We start from the raw sequence: 21,146 nt of genomic DNA, 5'->3' as shown, positions 1-21,146 counted from the left end.
CCAGAGTTCTTGCTTTTGTTCTGAACCCAGCTCAATAGCCTGGGTCTGCTAATGTAATTTAGCCACTTAACTTTTTTACCACTTCTCAAGGAGGGCTGCTTGGTTTTTCACTGGCTTTTGGTGAGAATTTCCACAACAAAATATCAAAAAATATAAATATATGTTCATATATTTGCCTTATTGTTCTCTTGAAACACAGGCATATTTAAACAGTCATCTATAACCTCTCTTGGTTTATCCTCTGTGAAAGAGTAATTACTCTGTTTAAAAGTTATAAATATCCTTGCCAGAAGGATAGTAGAGCTGGTAGGGCATTTCCCTTGCACGTGACTGACCCTGTTCCTTCCTCGGCATACCATATGGTCCACTGAATACCACCAGGCATGATTCCTGAACGCAGAGCCAGGAGTAAGACTTTAGCATCTCTGGTGTGACCCCAAAACCAAAGAAATAAAGCTATAGATATGGGACCTGGGGAGAGCTCACGGGAGGGAAGGAGCAATGCTCCACTGCAGATGAGCTAAGCATATTGGCGAGGATCATGTGCACTTTGGTGCATCATGGTGTACAATAACTTCATAAGTCAATACCAAAATTGTCAACGTTATTGTAATTCTGTTGCCTAAATATAATTTGCTTGAGCGGGCCCAGTAACTTCTCCATCCTTTTGAGACTTGTTGTGACTGTGTTTGGCATATTGAACATGTCGCGCTGTAGCTTGCCAGGCTTTGCTGCGCAGGCGAGATACTCGTGGTAGCTTGCCAGGCTCTCTAAGAGAGGCAAAGGAATCGAACCAGGCCACCCCCCCCCCCCCCCCCGGGCTGACTGCGCGCAAGGCAAACACCCTACCGCTGTGCCATTGCTTTTGTCCTTAACCTGAGAATAAAGCAGTTAGTGATGGAAGCATCAAGAAGTAGTGCTATGAGGTCCTGGTGCTGACACTCAGCAAATGACAAGGGCTATCAAAATTATAAACAACTAAGAACCAAATAATATGGCCCTCCCGTTGATCGTCGATTTGCTCGAGCGGGCCCAGTAACGTCTCCATTGGAGACTTTGTTGTTACTGTGTCTGGCATATCGGATACTCTCGGTAGCTTGCCGGGCTCTCCGAGAGGGGCGGAGGAATCGAACTCGGGTCGGCCATGTTGGCCGCTTGTAAGGCGAACGCCCTACCCACTGTGCTATCGCTCCAGCCCAACAGTAACAAAATAGCTCTGCAAATGTTCTGGCTATTTATAGGCTATTTTGGTCTTCAGGGGAAATATTGATCAAATCCTCATAAAGTAATTATGGTTTATACTCTAATAGAAAATTTTATTTTTCTCCATTTTGGTATTGTTAGTGATTATAATAAACTAATTATAGCCAATCTGTTTTATCATAAGCAAATGAGTCTAGCCTCCTCCCAATTCTGCCTGAAGGTTAAGCCATAAGCTAGAGTTCAAAAGGTGGATCTTTAGTATCTGAGCTGAAATTGCTTCTCCAACCTTCAGATTATACTGTGGACCTGAGTCAGACTTTGAAGAACTTCTTTCAACTTAAAATAAATCAATTCATGAATGCAAACTTCTCCCTGAGATATAGTGGAGCAAGAACTTAACAAAATGCAATGAACTGATGAGAAATATCTCATATATTTATTAGAATGTTAATATTATGTTCACTGCCATATTTAGAAAGGCGTGTGATAGATGTTGGTAATCTGTTTCTAACTTTTCTCTTGAATTCTAATTTAGTAGAAAAAGAATATCTTAATCTTTGACCCATCAGTATTCTGGAATATTTATATTTAGTGAGGCTTTTCCTCCTTAGTAGCAATGTGCTATGTTCATCACTGTCTTCTTTTTAACCAGAGTCACGATCACGACCATCCTATTGTTCGTCAATTGCCTCGAGCAGGCCCCAGTAACATCTCCTTCGTCCTAGCCCTGGGATTTTTTTAAAAAGTTCCATATTCAAGGCTCTTTCAGGGTTAGAAGAATGAAACCCATCATTGTTACTGGTATTTGGCATATTGGGTACGCCACGGGGAGTTTGCCAGACTCTGCCGTGTGGGCAGGTTACATACAGTAGCCTGCCAGTTTGTCCAAAGTAAGAATGAGATAATAAGATGTCGAGTACAATGTTATAAATTTATTGTGCAGTATAATTAATTTTCCTAGAGGTCAATCAACTTATTTAATTAGGTATGATAGACCACTGGTAAAAAACAAGGGCAGTTGTAGCTTTTTCTCTATATCAAAAAAAATTTTTTTTAATTTTGAAGAATAAAGGCTGTACTATATAAGTGGAAACAGTACTTCAAACCCTCAAAAATTCATTTGGTACCTGTCCTGAATACAGAGTCCCACTCCCATGGGAAGCAAGAATAACCAATACCAATAGTCCCAATATTTCAGAAGATTTGAGGGACTCTTGAACAGAGAGAAATTTACCCACATGTATAGTAACTATTAGGTAAAATTTGGTGGAGATAAATTTATTTGTTTTTGTTTTTTAACCTAAATGCTTAACTCAGAGCTACTCAAGGTAAAACCTTACAGATAAATTTCCCTGAGTGTGTAAAATGGCTGATCCCAGACTATGAGAAAATTAACTGTTCAGGACTGGCCAAAGAAAGACTGCACATCTATTTAAAAAGAAACACCCTGTGGCAACTAAGGAAAAGAAAATCCCAAACTTAAAAAGAAAATATCTCCTTGGGACTGGAGCAATAGCACAGTGGGTAGGGCATTTTCCTTGCACATGGCCAACCTGGGTTCAATTTCCAGCATCCCAGATGGCCTCCTGAGCACTGCCAGGAGTAATTCCTGAGAGCAGAGCCAGGAATAACCCCTGTGCATTGCCAGGTTAAAAACAAAGCAAAAAAAAAATTCCTTAATAACTCTTTATTTAAAACGTAAATTCCCAGGAATTGCAAAAACCAAACCAAAACAAAACAAAACAAAAACTCTTCTTTGAATGATTAAAGGAAAAGAGACAAAATCATTTAAAAATACAGACTGCTAGAATATCTCCTTTGATTTTTTTTTCCTTCTTAAAAAAATCTTTTTGTGTGTGAGGGCAACATGATTTACAAACGACAATTAGTAGGGATTCATACATAAACTATTCCAGCACATACGCTCCACCCAGGTGTCTACTTACGTCCACCAATGTCCCAAGGTCCTCACCCACCCTCCCCAACACCATGGTGAGAAGCTTTTTACTGAAGACAAGTTCTGAGTTTCTGTTGCCTCTCAGCATTTATCACTTACATGTTCTGTTTCTTCATATCTATGTGTAGAAATTGAAAATCAAAAGAAAGTGTATTCTGGTTAAGGAAGGATAAGCGACATGAGCTTTCTTTTTATTTTAATTTTTTTTCTATTGACTGAAATTCTGTGGTTTACAACACTGTTAATAGTTTCTCTGTTCTCGGGCACTCAGGTTTTTTTCCAGATTCTGGCTATTGTAAAGAGTGCTGCGATGAACAAACAAGTGCAGTTGTCACTTCGACTATACTTTTTTGCCTCTCTGGGATATATTCCCAGGAGTGGTATTGCTGGGTCAAATGGGAGATCAAATTCTAATTTTTTTGAGAATTGTCCATACTATTTTCCAAAAGGGTTGGACCAGTCGGCATTCCCACCAGCAGTGAAGGAGGGTCCCTTTTTCGCCACATCCGCGCCAGCACAGGTTGCTTTTGTTCTTTTGGATGTGGGCCAGTCTCTGTGGTGTGAAATGATATCTCATTGTGGTTTTGATCTGCATCTCCCTGATGATTAATGATGCAGAGCATTTTCTCATGTGCCTTTTTGCCATTCGGATTTCTTCTTTGAGAAAGTTTCTGTTCATTTCCTCGCCCCATTTTTTGATGGGGTTGGGTGTTTTATTCTTGTGGAAACAATCAGTACCTTGTATATCTTTGATATCAACCCCTTGTCGGATGTGTATTCGGCGAATATCCTTTCCCATTCTGTAGACTTTGTATTTTGGTCACTGTTTCTTTTGAGGTGCAGAAACTTCTTAGTTTAAGATAGTCCCATTTGTCTATCTCTGTTTTCATTTGCTTGGCCAGTGGTGTGACATCTTTGAAGATACCATTAACGTCAATGTCATGGAGGGTTTTGCCAGCTTTGTCTTCAATGAACTTTATAGATTCTGGTCTGATGTTAAGGTCATTAATCCATTTTAATCTTACTTTTGTACATGGCATTAGGCAGAGATCTGAGCCCACTTTTTTGCATGTAGCCATCCAGTTTTGCCAGCACAATTTGTTAAAGAGGCTTTCCCTGGTCCACTTCACTTTTAATACCCCCTTATCGAAGATTAGGTGATCATATGCTTGGGGGGAGATGTCAGTATATTCAACTCTGTTCCATTGGTCTACAGCTCTGCCTTTGTTCCAGTACCATGCTGTTTTAATTATTACTGCTTTGTAGTAGAGCTTGAAGTTAGGGAGGACTGGTTAAAGAAATTTTGGTACATTTACACAATGGAGTACTTTGTAGCTGTTAGAAAAGATGAAGTCATGAAATTTACATACAAGTGGTACTACATGGAAAGTATCATGTTAAGTGAAATGAGTCAGAAAGAGCGGGATAGACACAGAAAGATTGCATTCATCTGTGGAACATAAAGTAACAAAAATGGGAGACTAACACCGAAGGGGTGGCCGAGATTAGTACCAGGAATTTTGCTCCATGACTTGGAGGCCAGCCACACGTGCTAGGGGGAAGAGGAAGCTCAGATAGAGAAGGGAGCACCAAATTAAGGGTGTTGGGAGGATCCTCCCAGAATGGGAGAAGCATGCTGAAAGTAGGCTATAGACCAAACATGATTGCCACTCAATGCCTCTCTTGCAAACCACGGGACCCAAAAGGAGAGAGAGAGAACAAAAGAGAATGCCCTGCCACAGATGCAGGGTGGGATGGGGAGGATGGGGGGTGGGAGCGATGCTGGGACCCATGGTGGTGGAGGATGAGTGCTGGTGGAGGGATGGGAAGTTGATCATTGTATAACTGAAATCCAAGCACAAAAATTTGTAAGTCTATAGCTGTACCTCATAGTGTTTCACTAATAAAAAAAATCATAAAATAAAATTAATCAAAGAAAGAAAGAAGTATGGAATAAAGAACTGAATATCCCAAGCTAAAAAAAATAGTTTCTCATGCACATAATCCCAATTCCACACCTGAGATGGGCTTTCTTTAAAATAAAAGGGGAAAATAATATTCTAAAAGATAGAACAAAGCTGAAGGAGCTAGTAAGTAAAAACAGACCAACATAAGTGACAGAAGATTTATGAGAAAGGAGCCTTAAGAAGAAATTCTATATGGTCATGTTAGCTCACATAAAAATGAGTTGATATACAAACTTTTAAGTTAAGCCCTAATATCAATAATATGCCTATATAAAACCAGGTTTGATTTACCCATTTATTAAAAAGGCATAACTATTCTTAAGACAGCTATCAGCTTTTATTTTATTTTATTTATTTTTTGTTAAGTAAATCAAAATGATTTAAGAAATAAAGGGAGGGAAGAGCAGAGAGTTATGTCCTCAAGAGAAAACAAGGACTTCTGCAGAGTGAAAAGTGCCAATCGCAAGTAGGGATGTGCAGGCAATTTATCCAAAATATGGAAATTTATACAAAAATAAGATAGTCCATGTCTTAAACAAATGTGGGCCAAAGAGGCTCAAACTGCTATCAGATTAAACAACAGTAAATTGTTTGAGTAACCTGCCTAGAAAAAGAAAGACATGTTTATCAGAATAATTACATGAACTTAATCAAGTAGTACTTTATTTTAAAAGTGTTCACTTATATTAACACCATAGAATTATTTGTATATTGTTTTTGAATGGTTTGTCGTCTTGACTAAATAGGTTATTAAATGTTGTTTCAGACCACATTTTTTCATAGTAATTAGTAAAAACGAATAAAAGTCTCCAGATACCAAAATCCTAAGAAGTAATAAAGTCTTAATTGATTAAAAAATTAAATATTGAAGATCTTAGAAGAAATTTTTTGTTTTGTTTTTGAGTTATATCCAGAAGTGCTCAGGGTTTACACCTGGCGGGACTGTGGGGATAATATGGGATTCTAGGGATTGAATTCCAGTTGGCTGTGTGCAAGGCAAATGCCCTGCCAGCTGTACTATTGCTCTGACCCCTTAGAAGAACTTCTAAGATACTGCATAATATTTTATCTTCCACTTATGAAACTAATTTTACTATAATTATTTGATAGAATTTAGGTGAAGATAAAAATATTTCAATATATAATTTAAAATATATATTTAAAAACACTTTTATAAATTTAAAATTGTAGTTCTACTAGTGATAACATTTTTTGACTTTTTGCCTGTGAACAGGCAATTTAAATATTACTATACTTATGCAAACACATTTTCACATAAACATTTTTATAATGCTTATGATTTTCTAAACCAGTGCTCCCAGGTTTTTCTTTTTGACTTAGATTGAAAAGCAAGACAGTCCTTTTTCTAAAACCATGCAAACTGAGGATGGAGAACTTCTTCGTTGAAGTTCATTCTAAATCAGATTTCAACTCATCCTATCATTGCCTTGAAAACACTGAACTTCAGCTATAATTTTTTTTGTATTTTTACTTAAACATACATATACCATAGAAATTAATGATACCTATCTTCAAAGCAATTTTGATAAAAAATTAGCACCAGTTAGTATTTATCAATAGATGTATAGATTTCAGTCTTTCCAATGAATACCTACTTTCCAATCAGGTGCAACATATGGGTACTGTTGGCACTGCTTCTATCTGTCCATGAAAACAGCCACTAACAAGCTGCTTAGTTGTCCTGTCAGATCTGGTACACATATACTCTTGTTCTAAAGGCCAATGGGTGTCTGTCAATATATTGATTGACATCTTAAAAGGACAGATATTCCTGAAGCCCAACATAGAAAACTGACATTTTTTTCCAGACCAACCAATATACTCTTTAGTTTTTATGTTACTTTGACAATGAAAAAGAAAATTCTGGTAGAAGACAGGATCTATGTTAAAAATGAAAAATAGTATAAGTCTAAAAAAAAGAACAATTTGTAACAGTGACTCAGATAAATGTGAAAAACTGATATTTAAAAAGGAATGTTGACCAAAGGACTAAAGGAAATCCAGGTGTACCAAAAATATCCAGATTGTTTCTAAAGATTCTGTTTAAATAGAGCATAGCACTGTAGCACTGTCATTGATTTGCTCAAGAGGCACCATTAATGTCTCCATTGTGAGACTTGTTCTTACTGTTTTTGGCATATCGATACGCCACGGGGAACTTGCCAGGCTCTGGCCTGCGGGTGGGATACTGTCGGTAGTTCTCCAAGAGGGATGGAGGAATCAAACCCCAGGTCATCCAAGTGCAAAGCAAACCCCCTACTCACTGTGCTGTATAAAATTGTGATTTATCCCAGTCTGAATCCATTATTTGTCTAATTGGACAGCTTATGCTCTATTTGCTTTGCTATGCTATAGCAAATAGAGCATACGTTGTTCAATTAGATGGGTAATGGATTCTGACTGGGATAAATCACAATTTTTCAAAGGCTCATTTGCAAATTTGATGATTGCCTATTTTATAAAAATCATGACTACCTTGCAGGCAAGGCTGAAGGTAAGAGATAAATAATGCATGTGCAAGTGCAGACCTTGGACAGCTTTAAGTCTTGAGCTGGAGAAGAATATATCCAAAGAAATGATCAGTCACTTCCTCCACTCATAGCCTTGAATATGGTATGGAACTGAGCTCAGTAGTTGTTTGCTTGCTAGTTGTGATCAAGCAAGGCTTTATTTAGATTCTTCAAGAAACAGGTGAGAATCCAATCCCTGTGGTCGCAGCAAAGAGAACCTCTCTTCCAGGGAATCTTATTTTGAGTCTTGACCTCTAATTCTGTCTTCCTGGGGAAATATAGGAACTGGGGGAGTTGTGTATCCTTCATTAGTTAACTATGTCCTCACATTTACTTTTCTTTTACCATTAATGATGTATTATACATTGTGTGCCCATTGGAATTGGAATCTTCCTTTGCTTTCATGACTCATATATAAAATTCTTGAATAGGCAAATGATTGACATATTTAAGTTACAAATATCAGATCCAACACAAGATAAAATAGGCTCATCTGACCATAAAGCACCCTATTTTCTCATAGTACGCCAGAAATGCAAACACACAAGCATGTACACACACACATACATACACACTAACTCAATCTTAGTTAAAATTTTCTTCCTTCTTGTCAATGTAGATATTTTTTTCACATCCCCAGTTTTCCTTTAAGAAAATCTGAGATTTCTAGACTTAACTTTCAGCTAAGAAGAACAAATAATACCCATAAAATAGTCTACTGGAGGAAGAAACCAGTATTCCAGAATAGCTCTGTTATGATTTCAGAATTATTCAAGACACCATCTTGGCTTATCTTCATATCTCCAACTCTGTGAAGAATATCTTCCTCTCTCACAATGCCATAAAGGAAATAAAAAATTACAAGAAAAATACTCCCTCCTGTGCTTCTCATCCACCCTCCAGAATTTAAGTGGTTCCATTTAACTAAGAGAACCTTTATTCATTTATCCAACAAATAATGAGTATTAGATAACTTTTAAATCAAGAAGTGACAGATGTGAAAAAGATAGAGTTGAGATGTCCTTCTAAGGGATGAGGGAAAGACAAAAATAAACAAGCTAAATAAACTGCACTGTGTGTCAGATGTTTTATATAGGGAAAATGAAGGGTAGAGAGGGTTCAGGATAAGTTTGCAATTTTAACTTGACTGGTAAAAAGAAACATTATTGATAGGCAAAAGACCTATCAGTATAGACCTGATCTAAGACAGTTATCTTGAGCCATACCTCACAGAAAACAGCTGGTAAAAGACCCAGAACATTTGTATTTGAAGACCAAGGAAACAGTTCAGGCATCAAAGCAAAGTGAGTACAGTGAGAATTAGTGGGGGAGGTCTAAGATAGTATGGGAAATGGAATCAAGTCATCCAGGGCATTGGACAGAATAATAATTTTGGTTTTAAGACTTAAAAATTAAAAAATCACTGTATAGTTTACAACTGAAGTGTGATAAAGAATCAAGGATAACCCTGATTAGAGAAATTATACTGATAAACAGTTGCATTTGTTTGCAATGTAGAATTGAGAAATGTTTTGTTTTTAAAGCTAGGTCCAGGGAGGAGACAAAGTTTGGGGACCTGAGAACTTGTTAAGGTAGAGTTGTCTTTGACCACTTTCTCTAGTGAGAACTTAATGTAAGTGTAGCAATTGTAGCACCGGAGCACCATGTCTTCCTGTTGTTCATCGAATTGCTGGAGCAGGCACCAGTAACGTCTCTATTCGCCCCTGTCGCATGCTAGTGTAGCCCAATGTTGTCTACTCACTCCAGGAAAATGAAGTGAGACTTGTTATTACTGTTTTTGGCATATTGAATAAGTCACAGGTAGCGTTCAGGCTCTGCCTGTAGGCGGGATACTCTCGGTAGCTTGCTAGGCTCTCGAAGAGGTATGGAGGAATCGAACCCGGGTAGACCACATGCAAGGCAAACGCACTACCCGCTGTGCTATCGCTCCAGCCCAATGTAAGTGTAAAAAGTCTAATTAGGATTTCATCTGGCAGATTTTATATTGCATCCTTAAAAAAAAAACCCTAGAGAATGTCCTGACCCCACCCACACCAGGCTATTCTCACCGGGGGCAACTCCCTGCCCCAGCAGAACCGCTGGCAGCTGAAAACCTCCAGAACCCAAGTGCACAGTCATGCTCAAGGCTGCTCTCCACAGGCTGGGACAAGCCTCACCTATGAGGGAACCTGCAGAAAAACATAGGTATGCCAGACCCTTGACCAAGATCTCCAAGCTCGCTCAGAGTGGGACTGGACCTCCTCTCCCCAGCTCCCCAGTTTTCCAGTAGCTTGGCAGTCACAACCACAAACTGCCCCCCCCCCCCCCCGGTGGCATACAATCTCATCAACGGCCAAGATCTGGAGACTATGAAATAAAGCTCCCAGAAGAGAGGAACACAGAACCACCGCTTATACGCTAGCCCAAAAGTAGCACACATTGTTTGGAGTTAATATACATGCTTATAATATCTTATTCAAGGGCTTAAATGGCTCCAGGATGAAATACAACAATCTTCACACATTTTCCTCTTATGGTGGTGGGAAGATGCGTGGTGGTGGGATTGGGGTTTGAATACTATCTCTAAGAAGCTATTGTGAACATTATAAAAATAAAATAAAATTTTAAAACCCTCAAACAAACATTTAAATTTAAAGAAAAAAATCAAAATATTAATTGACTTCATGTGGCAGGATGGTCCCAATACAATAGTGTGACAATTATCATTTTAACAGAATAGTTTATTGCCTAAATCATGGCTAAGTAACTCATATAAGCATGAAAGTATAGCAATACAAACATAAGCACCCCATTTGATTCAACCTAATAACATCCATAAATCAAACAAAACTATTTTTAAAATCAGGTAAGATACAATTGAATTTCATAATCTCAAGTTCTATTGATCACACAAAATCCTTACTTCTCATACACTCCATTTATTCTCCCCAAATAACAAGAAACAAGAGGTATAAGCAAAAATTACATAATCTAAATATAGAGATGCAGCTATTTTGTTTCTATATTTATTGCCAAATTAATTTTTCTATGTATGGAAAAGCAGTTCTCTAGCTTTTTCTCTGTTCCTTATTGTTTTCTTTAATGCATTTATGAATAATTTTAGCCTATTTGTTATTGTATGTAATTGTATATGACTTAAAACATATCATACTTTAGAGAAATTAAAATCATACTTTAGAGAAATTTTCAACCGGATAAGACACATACTCTCTAATAGATAGCTCTTCACACACAAAAAATCCCATCTTAATACATGTATAAGTCTAAGCCTAAGTCTAAGTGAAAAAGGCAGCATTCTTCTGCTCATACTGGGCCTTAGGTGTACACTTATACTAAGAGACAGGAGAGCCACTAGATCGTTGCGAGGACTTTCACTGACCTTATAATCCCTGCTAGCAATTGTCTCATCCCCTTATTAGCCCACCATCCACTGCTTTCTTTCAATATCAAACAATCTTTTTTATCTGTCCCCCCACCTTCATTCCATGTCCTCAATAACACTGTCATTCACAAGATCCTGGTATATAGAGATCATTAAAGTCCTAAGGAAAGAGACCCTTGGGCAGAAGGGTCAATTAATTCACTTGGAGTTAAGGTTTCTTTTATACTTAATTGCTAGCAAAAATTACATCCAATTTTGAGAATAAGGATATACCTTTCTAAGGCAATAATTAAAAACAAATATATGGGTGGGAATTGGTCAGTGCACTTACTTTGCCTGTGCAAAAAGCACTGAGTTTAATTAATAGCATGGCCTGATTCCCTGAGCACCACCAGGTTAGAACTCAAGCACCAAGCTGGAAGTAAAGATCAAGCTACAGCCAGATGTGGACCCCAAACCAACAGTCAACCAACTAATCAGCCAACAAAACTAAACTAAAATTTAAAAAGAAAAAAAATGGTTCATAGGGGTGAGTTACATGAAGAAAATTTTATTTAAAATGTATCTTCAGATATTTAGATAGTATTGCTTATATCTTTATCTACATATTAATCTGAGAACCATGAAGCTTTACAAATGCTGTTATTTATCCTAAATAGAACTTAAAAGTAAACATTGATTTATTAGAAATAGTTCATAATAAAAAATAAATGCATGAGGGCCAGAGTGATAGTACAGAAGGTAGGGTATTTGCCTTGCATACTGCTGACCAGTGCACCACATATGAACCATAAGCACCACTAAGACTGATCCCTGAGCGCAGAGCCAGGAGCAGGTGTTGAGCACTGCTGGCCCCCCAACAAACAAACAGAAACTGAAAAAAATAAAACCAAAATAAAACAAAAAAACAACCAAACATGCACAGCATGTACTTGAGCCATGAACAATCTCTCTGTCCCACTTGTTTTTCTTTTTTTTTGGGGGGGTCACACCCTGTGATGCTCAGGGGTTCCTCCTAACTTTGCACTCACTTCCTGGCGGTGCTTGGGGGATCATATGGGATTCCGGGGATTGAACCTGGGTCGGCTGCATGCAAGGCAAATGTCCTCCCTGCTGTGCTATTGCTCTGGCCCCCGTCCCACTTCTTTGATTCTAAAAATTGATTTAGCTACCTAAAACAAAGATTATTCTTAGGTATGCAGCATTAAAAAATAATGAATTGAGTTTTACACAACTCTTTGCTCTGTCTTCTTTAAACACTATTATTGTTTTTTTTCCACTGCAGAACTACTGTTTACATTTTTCTTACATGTAAAATATAAAGAAAGAGGAATGAATAAGCAAAAAAGTTATAAAAGCATGATGGAGAATATTACTTTAAGAAAATATAAATGTAGCTTCTAATAAGATCATTCAATCAAGATCCCTTCCACTCTCAGAGCAATTTTTGTTTCCATATGGTGAAGTTCCAGACCACTTCAAGAAATTTTCACACATCTCTTTTCACTTCTCTGGCTTCTTCTGCCAAACTTTGGCTGATACATTTCAGACACTACACAAAAGGTTTGGTGAGGTGTTAGAGCTTCAATTTCAACAATCCTTTGAGTTCCTTCATATACCATTTGTTCCTATATAAAAGAGAGAAAAAAGAGATGATAAATTGTTCTCAATGAGTCACTTATTTGCTCCATTTTTATTAGAAAGGACATGTAGGACAGTAGAAGATGAGCTACAGTTTCTTCTTAGGAGTATCATCCCAGTCCAGAGACTTAGAGACTGTTAGGGACAGTCATGATTTGATAGGCAACATATAAATTCTCACTGAGGCTTGCTGATAGACAGACATATGATCAGTCTCTTTTTCAAGAATTCAAACTGTACAGCATGGAGAATAGAGTAGACTTGGATGAAACTATAGACCTAGAGTATGTGGCCACATAGAGCACAACTAATTGGAATTTTATGGTTCTATCTTCTCCATTTTTTTAATCATTCCAGAGTATAGAAGCATTTTGTTTACTGTAGCTGGATGTCTTAAAATATTGTTTGTTATTTCTAGGATAATGTCAACCAGTTGTAATGAGTCCTATCCATTTCAGTCAAAGTAACCAAGATCGTCTCTTCAATGGACACCAGTTAACCACTAAGCTAAGATCAAGTGCATTATAACATCAAAAAAATTGCCACAAATATATATAATGCTGTAATCCAAAGACAACTTAAGATAAAGTTCAAAAAATTAAATTTTGTGTCTGTCAAGTAGAATTAAATCACATTAATTTCTTCATTAGACATGCAAACATGAACATGTGGAAATAGAATGAAAAACAAAGAAGATAAAAACAAACAACATACACATGCACCAAACATTCTGATGCAAACACCAAATTCTAGTTGTTTATCTATCAGGGGGAAAGTGAGAACAAATTGAAAAAGGTAAGGAAGCAAAAGAGGAAGTAGTGAAAAGATAGACATCATATGACTGATGAACAAAAGAAAGAATTAAGCATATCTATTCTTCTGAACTTACCTTTCCCAGGGACATATTAGTTATAAAGACTCGATATAATAGTTCATAGTATTTCTCCATTGTCATACTGTTCTCTCTGGGAGCTCTACTAGGTAAATTTGGAGGACAGAGACTCACCAACAAAGACTGGTTACCTTGTGTTACATTCATGTATGGAGAGTCTATTTTTGCTGGTAAAATAAAAGAAAAGGTTGACAAATTATTTGAAAATGTAATATTTTAGTGGATACACACAATAGCATCACTTTTAAACTCAGAGATCCCGCAAAATTATTATAAAATGATTCCATTCAGGGCTAAGCACAAGAAAGGAAAGGCAGTTGAGTGGACCAGGATCATCATGATATCTTTAACAAGATCAGCTCCAGTTTAACTATTTCATTATTCTTGGTACATGTGAATGTAAAGTGAAGAGTGCCTTTAAAAAGTTACTCAAAAAAGCTAAGTGGATATGGAATTATAGAAGACCATTATAAATGAAACAAAATATTTCTTTTATAATTTACACCTTAATGTATTTGTATATAATATTATTTTGTAATTATGACAAGATTAGAAGAAAACATGACTTTGGGAGTTGGATATAAGAGAGCACTTTTAGGTTTTCCCTTTGGGAGAGGTACCTAATAATCTAAATTTCCAAAGTAAGTAATTATTTAGAGAGATTTTCAGGAACTTCACCATCAAGTTAAGGAAGGATAATGAACCTCTCTTTTTTTGCTATCTAAAAACTTTCTCTTTTTTAGGCAGTAAAGACCTGGTAGAGGGTAGAGCATCAGCTCCGCATTCAGAAGAATTCGAACTCTAACTTATGTTACATTGACTGGGGCAGCCAAGGAAACTAAGGCTACTGTGTCTTGTTTTTCAAAGCTGTTAAATGGGGCTGGGGGAAGTTGAACATTATTCTGAGGATTAGGTCTAAAATGACATGATGGTGTAGATCCAAGCAAAGTATCTGGTAGTCAGCCAAGTTCTGTGAGAGCAATTCAAAGGCAGGAAGAACAAGTGGAAATAAACTCCATATACTCACTTTTCCAAAAGGGAATAAATCGTTTTGTGACCACCCAGTCTGAGAGCCTCCCAGTGTAGTTCATCCTCACCCTCCCATAATAAGATTCTCGTATAAGTGAAGTCTCAGTCGTAAGGTCACAAAAGAGTTGTTGAGTATCACTACAGTTTTCTTTATTTATCCATGATCCCTCTCCATATCTATAGAAAGGAAAAGACAAATATCCAAGATTCTTTTTTTCTTTTTATCAAAAGTGCTTTTTTGATGTTCCTTTCTTTCATCAAAAACAATTGATTGAAAAAAGTTCCTTTTTTCATAAAAAAAGTTCCTTTTTTTTTCACCAAAAGTGTTTCAAAAAAGTTTTTTCCCAGCCTATTAGTTTTTCAGATTGCCTGAAATTTATCCTCAATTATCAATATACTGGACAGTTGATGGCTCTGATTGATTATTGTCTCTATCCCCCACCTCTCTATTTGTATGTCAGGGGACTCAGGCACAAAAGTGGTGTTAAGGAATGGCAGAACAAAATATTCAAACCACAAAGTCAACAACAATGAAATCAAGAGGCTCAAATTTTTACAAGCATATTTAGGAAGTGTCTGTCAAGCGGGCAAGATGGAGGCAGGGGGCATATGGGAAGGAACCTTGGAACATTTGTGGGGGGAAGTTGACACTGGTGGTGAGATTGTTGCTGCAATATTGAATATCTAAACCTCAACTATGATAAGTAAGTAAATTTATTTACTTGGTAAATCACAGAGCTTTAATAAAAAATATGGAAAGAAAGGTCTTAAAAATAGGATAGTGAGTCAAAGAGTCAGGTGAGCTGATTTACAGTGATTGATCGCCAATTAGATATTTGATCAACAGATGATGATATAATTAACATTTTGCTACACTGATAGTATAATAAGGAGATTGAAGTTTTACTTCCTTACTAGTTACATCAGAGAAAATGCATCAAGATGATTGTGGGAACAGAGCAGTAATTAGAAGCTGGCTTCTAAGATATCTTGTTGAAGGGTTTGAAGGATAGCTGTCTAGCACATAAAGAGGAATATTGGTAGTGTCTGTACTCAATGAACTACATAATTAAAATAGTTTCATCAAATCAAAAGAGACAAGTAAAAAGAACCAACAAATAATATTGAATATAATTTGATATTTTAAATTACTATTGATGGTTCATTGTATTTGCTAGCTAAATTTAGCTGTAATGACTGGTTTCTTTTTGCTTGTGATATTTTACTGTGTGTGCAAAATAAGTTTCTTTCAATATTTACTCAACAGTTATGTATTGAGAGCCCACTGGGCGCCAGGTTCTGACTTAACCTGCAAGAATTTTGTTCTGGGTCTTTCTAGGACAAACTTTCTTCCGAAAACACTGAACATCATCATACATTTTGTGTCACCATGGTGAGTTTAATGGAGACAAGATATTCTTGACTCTCCTATGATTCTTCTCAACCCCTTTGGTGGAATCCCAGCAAACATCTCTTTAAACTGGAGGAAGCTTAAATTACTTACATTTTATACTGCACAGCATAGAAAATGCCGTTAGAGAAATTGTTGTTGGAGGTACAAGCTCTCCCAGGCTGCCAGTGCAAAATGTTGTGGAAATTTCTGGACTGAAAATGCACTTTCTGAGGTTTCAGAGACTCACAATTTGACTGCGTTTCTAATAAAAGAGAAGGAAAATTACTTACTCTGGATATGAGTACTAACCTTGTTAGAAAAAACATATTTCCATGTAAATCTTCAATATTCCCTGAAACTGTCACTCTAAGTGCCAATGGCAGTGGAGTAAGAAATCAACATTTTGAATCTCCAATGTGCTGATATGCCTGATAAGCTTTCAGAAAATTGTGCTTTATTTTTTTTTTTTGCTTTTATTTTTATTTATTTTTTAAATTTTTTATTAGTGAATCACCGTGAGGTACAGTTACAGACTTACAAACTTTCATGCTTGTGTTTCAGTCATACAATGGTCGAGTACCCGTCCTTCCACCAGTGCCCATTTTCCACCACCAATGATCCCAGCATTCCTCCCACCACCTCACCCCATTCCCCCCACCCTGCCTCTGTGGCAGGGCATTCCCTTTAGCTCTCTCTCTCTTTTTTTGGGTATTGTGGTTTGCAGTAGAGGTATTAAGTGGCCATCATGTTTGGTCTATAGTCTACTTTCAGCCCGCATCTTCCATCCTGAGAGGACCCTCCTAGCATCCTTAACTTGATGATTCCTTCTCTATCTGAGCTGCGTAGAAAATTATGTGTTAGACAATACCAACACACACAGTAGCTTCCCGCAACATTCCCAAGCTGCAGAGAAGTAAATGGCAGTGAAAAAATACTTTCATTCATCACTTCTCTGATGGAGAAGAAAAGTAATGGCTTATAGCAAAGACCTTTGCCAGGGCCATTTTTACACCTTCACAGGACTTTGCATGACCACTGTCATTGGCCACTAATCTGAGGCAACATTATGCCAGAGACTTGTTCTTTCCAGGACCTGAATTCAGCACTATGTTCCTTCTTTTTGGGGGGTCTTACTCAACCTCTGAAGTCTGATCAGTATCCACTTCCTCTGTCCATGGGCCCGATCTTACTCCATGTTAACTTTTGTTGACCCACTCTTGAGTGGCTATACCTGCCTACATCCTGGCTCCTGGCAAACCTTCCCCCCCACCATGTAATTGTTCAGATGCTCTGGTCCATGCTGTGGGCAGACATATGCCTGAGATCCAGTCATGGGGTCTAATGTTCCTAGGAAGGATATCTGTAGCAATCATGACACAAGAGAGGATCATTTTACACTGCCTTTTCCCAACTTTCTTCCTCAGATCAATGTGGGTGTCCCAACTCCACCTGTATTTAGTCCCATCTGTGTAAAAAATTCTGACATGTGAAAAAATTCTAATATTTTATCTGAAGGAAACCTAAATATGTCACCCTCAAAGATGCATGTGACATAAAAACTTTTTAAGCTGAAGACAATTAAGAATAAGCAAAGGCAGGGAAAGTTCCTTCCCTGTGTACTTTTCTGTCTCAAGGCAGGATATACATTCTCTTTCTACTGAAAATAAGACTCTTAATAGCCCCAAAATGGCAATGGTGGAATCTACCAACAAACCCCACTCCAAATATTTACCTGCCAACAATCTGTTCCTTTAGAGCAGTGCTCTTTGTCTTGTAATGCCCTTGCAAATATGTGAAAATAGATCTTCCTTGTTGAAGATATCGAATATGCTGGAATCCTGAACCACCACTTTGTGTTTATTCTCCCACATGATTTCTGCTGTATGTGTTAATAAGCTCAGTCTCAGCCTAGAGAGATTGTTTGAGGAACTGAGGGCATGCTTCTATGAAGAAGGCCCAAGTTCGCCCCTACTAGCTCCATGAGCAGGGAGAGAGCCCATAGCATAGAGCTGGGAGCTGTTCCCTTGTACTGAGAGTTGTGTCCTGTCCCTCACTAAAAAAAGAAATTTCATTTGCCAATCTCTTGTTAATTTTGTTGAGGAAGTCCCTTCTAAAAACCCAAGGTGAGCAGAGTAAAGCTTTGCTTCCCGGACAAGGACAAAATTTCTGATATAGGATAGGAAGCTGGGCGGAGAAGGACCAAGTAGGATGTCCTCTGACTTCTCCTTGCCCTCACCTTCCGCCATCCCAGAGTAGCCTCTTGTTCTGCTCCACCATGGCACGTGAGTCCCTTTGAGCATCTCTGCAATTACTTTTCCCTTTCTGTGTAACACAGCCCTGAACTTTCATATTCCTCATTTCTTCACTCCTTTAGAGTTTGCTCAAATATTATTGAAACAGAAACAAATAGTCTCAAGTCCATGACTTCAACTCTTTTTAAGTGTCAAGATTTATGTTTAAATGAACTATGTTGTTTCCTGGGATTTATAAATTCATATTAGTGTTATCACTGTTATATATACTAGTGTTACTACTATTAGCCATTACTGTTTTTATACTGGGCCTCCTGCAAATGTATCAAATGGTGGTATGTACTTGGAGAATTTATGCCACCATTAATTTTACTCATCAGAATCACTACCTGATCAATAATAATTAAAAACACCCTTGGGTTGGAGCCATAACACAGCAGATATGGTCCTCTGAGCACTGTTAATGCTCACTCCTGAGCATACAGTCAAGAATAGCCCATTGATCACTGTAGGGTGTGATCCTTAGCCACTTGGTTTCTCCAGAAAAAAAGGCTCTGCTTAGAATTGATTTACTACCCACAGGACATATAGTTCATGCCTTTTAGCATCAGTGTCTGGATTTCTCTTTTTATTTTCTAACACCACCACTGCTATCACTGGCATATTAGTCTACATCCCCCTGCTTTAACTCATTTAATTTCCCTAGCACCCTTTAGTCTGGTTGGTATTTCCTTTTCCAGACTGAAAAATTTAAAATTTGTAGGGGTGAAGGAACTTATCTAAAAGTGAGTGAAACCAAACTGATTCCAGAGCCTGCCTCTCACCAAGGACAAAAAAAGAGAGTAAAAGCCTTGGGAGTGAGAAGCTGGCAGAGAAAATATCTTAGAGGCTGAGCATGTTCCTCCTCTTCTTTCTCCCTCCCCTTCCTCTCCCTGGCTAGCAGTCACTGACCGTAGAACACAGATGAACATTAAACATTTATTGGGAACTATGCACAAATCTTTCTATCTTAGGTCATCCTCACAAACACCAAATCTGAGAGGGATTTTATTATTCTGTACTATAAATAAGGACGCTCAGAATTAAAGTACATTTACCCCAAGATTCCCAGCATGGTAAGATGAAAAATCAAGGCATTTTGGTAGAGTTTAATTCTGCCATTGTATGCTATGTCCACGGATAGAAAGAGAGCCAGAGAGATAGTATAAGTGTCAGAACAATTATCTTGTGTATAGCTCACCCTCATTTGATCACTGGGACCACATTTGGTCCCCTGTGCATTGCCATGGGTGATCCCTAAGCAAAGAGGAAAGGCGTAAGCTCTGAGAACATCTAGGTATGCCTCAAAACTCAGTGTATCCTCTCCCTACCCTCCACCCCCCCCCCAAAAAAAAAAACAAGGGTTGAAGGTATAGTTTGCTAAAGTCCCTACATTTCTAAGAATGATTGTTTTATTTTATCAGTCTCTGGGCAACAGCATCATCTCAGGGACATGAGACCCTCACACTGAGAGGTGCCAATCTATTGATTGGGGTTCTAACAGTCTTGTGCAGAGCTGTATTGGGATGACATAATAATCCCTGCTTTTTTAATGCCAAAGGAGAATTCTCACACATTGAGAATTCTCACATATATGCTGTGCCAGGTACTGCTCAAAATAATTAGCAAATACTAACGAACGTAATCCTCAATTATCTAAAATCCTCATTTTACTGATGAGAAAACTGGGGCAAGGAGGGGATCAGCCAATTTCCCAGCATTTCTTTGATTGTAAATTGACACATGAATTCCAGGCAGAAATATGAACATACATTTGTCCTACAGAAAGTTCCCTGCCCCTGCTGGTGTGCTTTCTCCTTAGTTGCTGTTCATAAATCCCATGGAAACTGTTCTTTAATGACTTCTCACCATTTAGTGGTGGAAGAAAGTCCAAACTTGTCAAAGCTCAGAATAGCCCTAGGTGCTGTTCTAAAAGTCCCCTCAGCAGACGAACAGGGCACAGCTATGAGTAATTAAATGGAAATGAAATACTTACCTGTCATACCAGCCAGGGAGAAAATGAAGAGGAAGCCTAGAAAATAAAGCTTGGGCATCATGGTTGCAGGTGTCACTGCTCAGACAACAAGATCTCTCCTCAAGGAGACAAAAGCCCAGAAACAAGCCAGAACCTCTTTCTTTAGGGGGAACCACGCCTGTTGGTTTTCAGGAGTCCTTGTGACACCTGATTATCAAATCAGAGATCCTGTATGCAAAACATATGTCCCAACCCTTAGAGCCATCTCTCTGGTTCAGAATTCTTATAGTTTTGTCGACTTAATCAACATTCCTTTCCTAAAACAGAACTTTAGGTACCTAAAGTGTTGAAAATGGGCTGGAGAGATAACTCAGTGGGTAGAGCACACACTTTGCATGCAGTGGACTTGGATTCTAACTCTGGCACCAAATGTATCCCTGAGCACTTCCTGGAGTGATCTCTAAGCACAGAACTGCAAGTAGCCCCTGAGTACCACCAGGTTTGACCCCCAAATAAAAAATAATAAATAAATAAATAAATAAAATGAATGTCAGAATCACCTCAATTTTTTTTGTGACATTTGATGTGAAAGCTTGTTTTTGTTGGGACTAAGGTTTTGTTAACTATGACAAGGTCGAAACACTGAGGTTGGCATACTAAAGGGAAGAGGAGGGCAAGGTGTTCAAAACTGGATGAATGAAATGAAAGGGAATCTTTCCACAGGAGGCAGAGAGGTTGCCAGTGACTAGAAATTTACCAAAAGACTTCATGCCTTGGCAGCTGCAGATCTCAGGGTCATTGGTGGTGGTTCCAGAAGGTGCAGATTCTAACAGATTCTTTCTGTTCTTCCCATCCTGGGAGGTT

The 21,146-nt window shown here is 38.0% G+C and overlaps 1 protein-coding gene across 1 annotated transcript; it reads right to left on the bottom strand.

Annotated features, from left to right (window-relative positions):
- Window positions 1-12,539: 12,539 nt before the first annotated feature.
- Window positions 12,540-20,364, bottom strand: IL22RA2 (interleukin 22 receptor subunit alpha 2). Its single transcript, XM_056126361.1, has 5 exons — window positions 20,304-20,364; window positions 16,128-16,278; window positions 14,622-14,800; window positions 13,592-13,761; window positions 12,540-12,689 (listed from the first exon to the last, which is right to left on the bottom strand). The coding sequence occupies exons 1-5, from the start codon at window positions 20,362-20,364 to the stop codon at window positions 12,540-12,542; spliced, it is 711 nt and encodes a 236-aa protein (XP_055982336.1).
- Between the last annotated feature and the right edge of the window lie 782 nt (window positions 20,365-21,146).

The sequence above is a fragment of the Sorex fumeus genome, unplaced genomic scaffold, assembly GCF_029834395.1.
Source record: "Sorex fumeus unplaced genomic scaffold, SorFum_2.1 ptg000061l, whole genome shotgun sequence".
Classification (NCBI taxonomy): domain Eukaryota; kingdom Metazoa; phylum Chordata; class Mammalia; order Eulipotyphla; family Soricidae; genus Sorex; species Sorex fumeus.
This window is presented reverse-complemented; position numbering and strand designations above follow the sequence as displayed.

Bases quoted from the DNA above. Each gene is read 5' to 3' on its own strand.
- IL22RA2 (XM_056126361.1), bottom strand. From the start codon at position 20,364: ATGATGCCCAAGCTTTATTTTCTAGGCTTCCTCTTCATTTTCTCCCTG. The intron at 13,762-14,621 runs GTGAGTATATGG...TTATTTTACCAG, and splicing joins ATTTATTCCCTTTTGGAAAA to CAAAAATAGACTCTCCATAC. The intron at 12,690-13,591 runs GTAAGTTCAGAA...TCTTTTATATAG, and splicing joins CTAATATGTCCCTGGGAAAG to GAACAAATGGTATATGAAGG.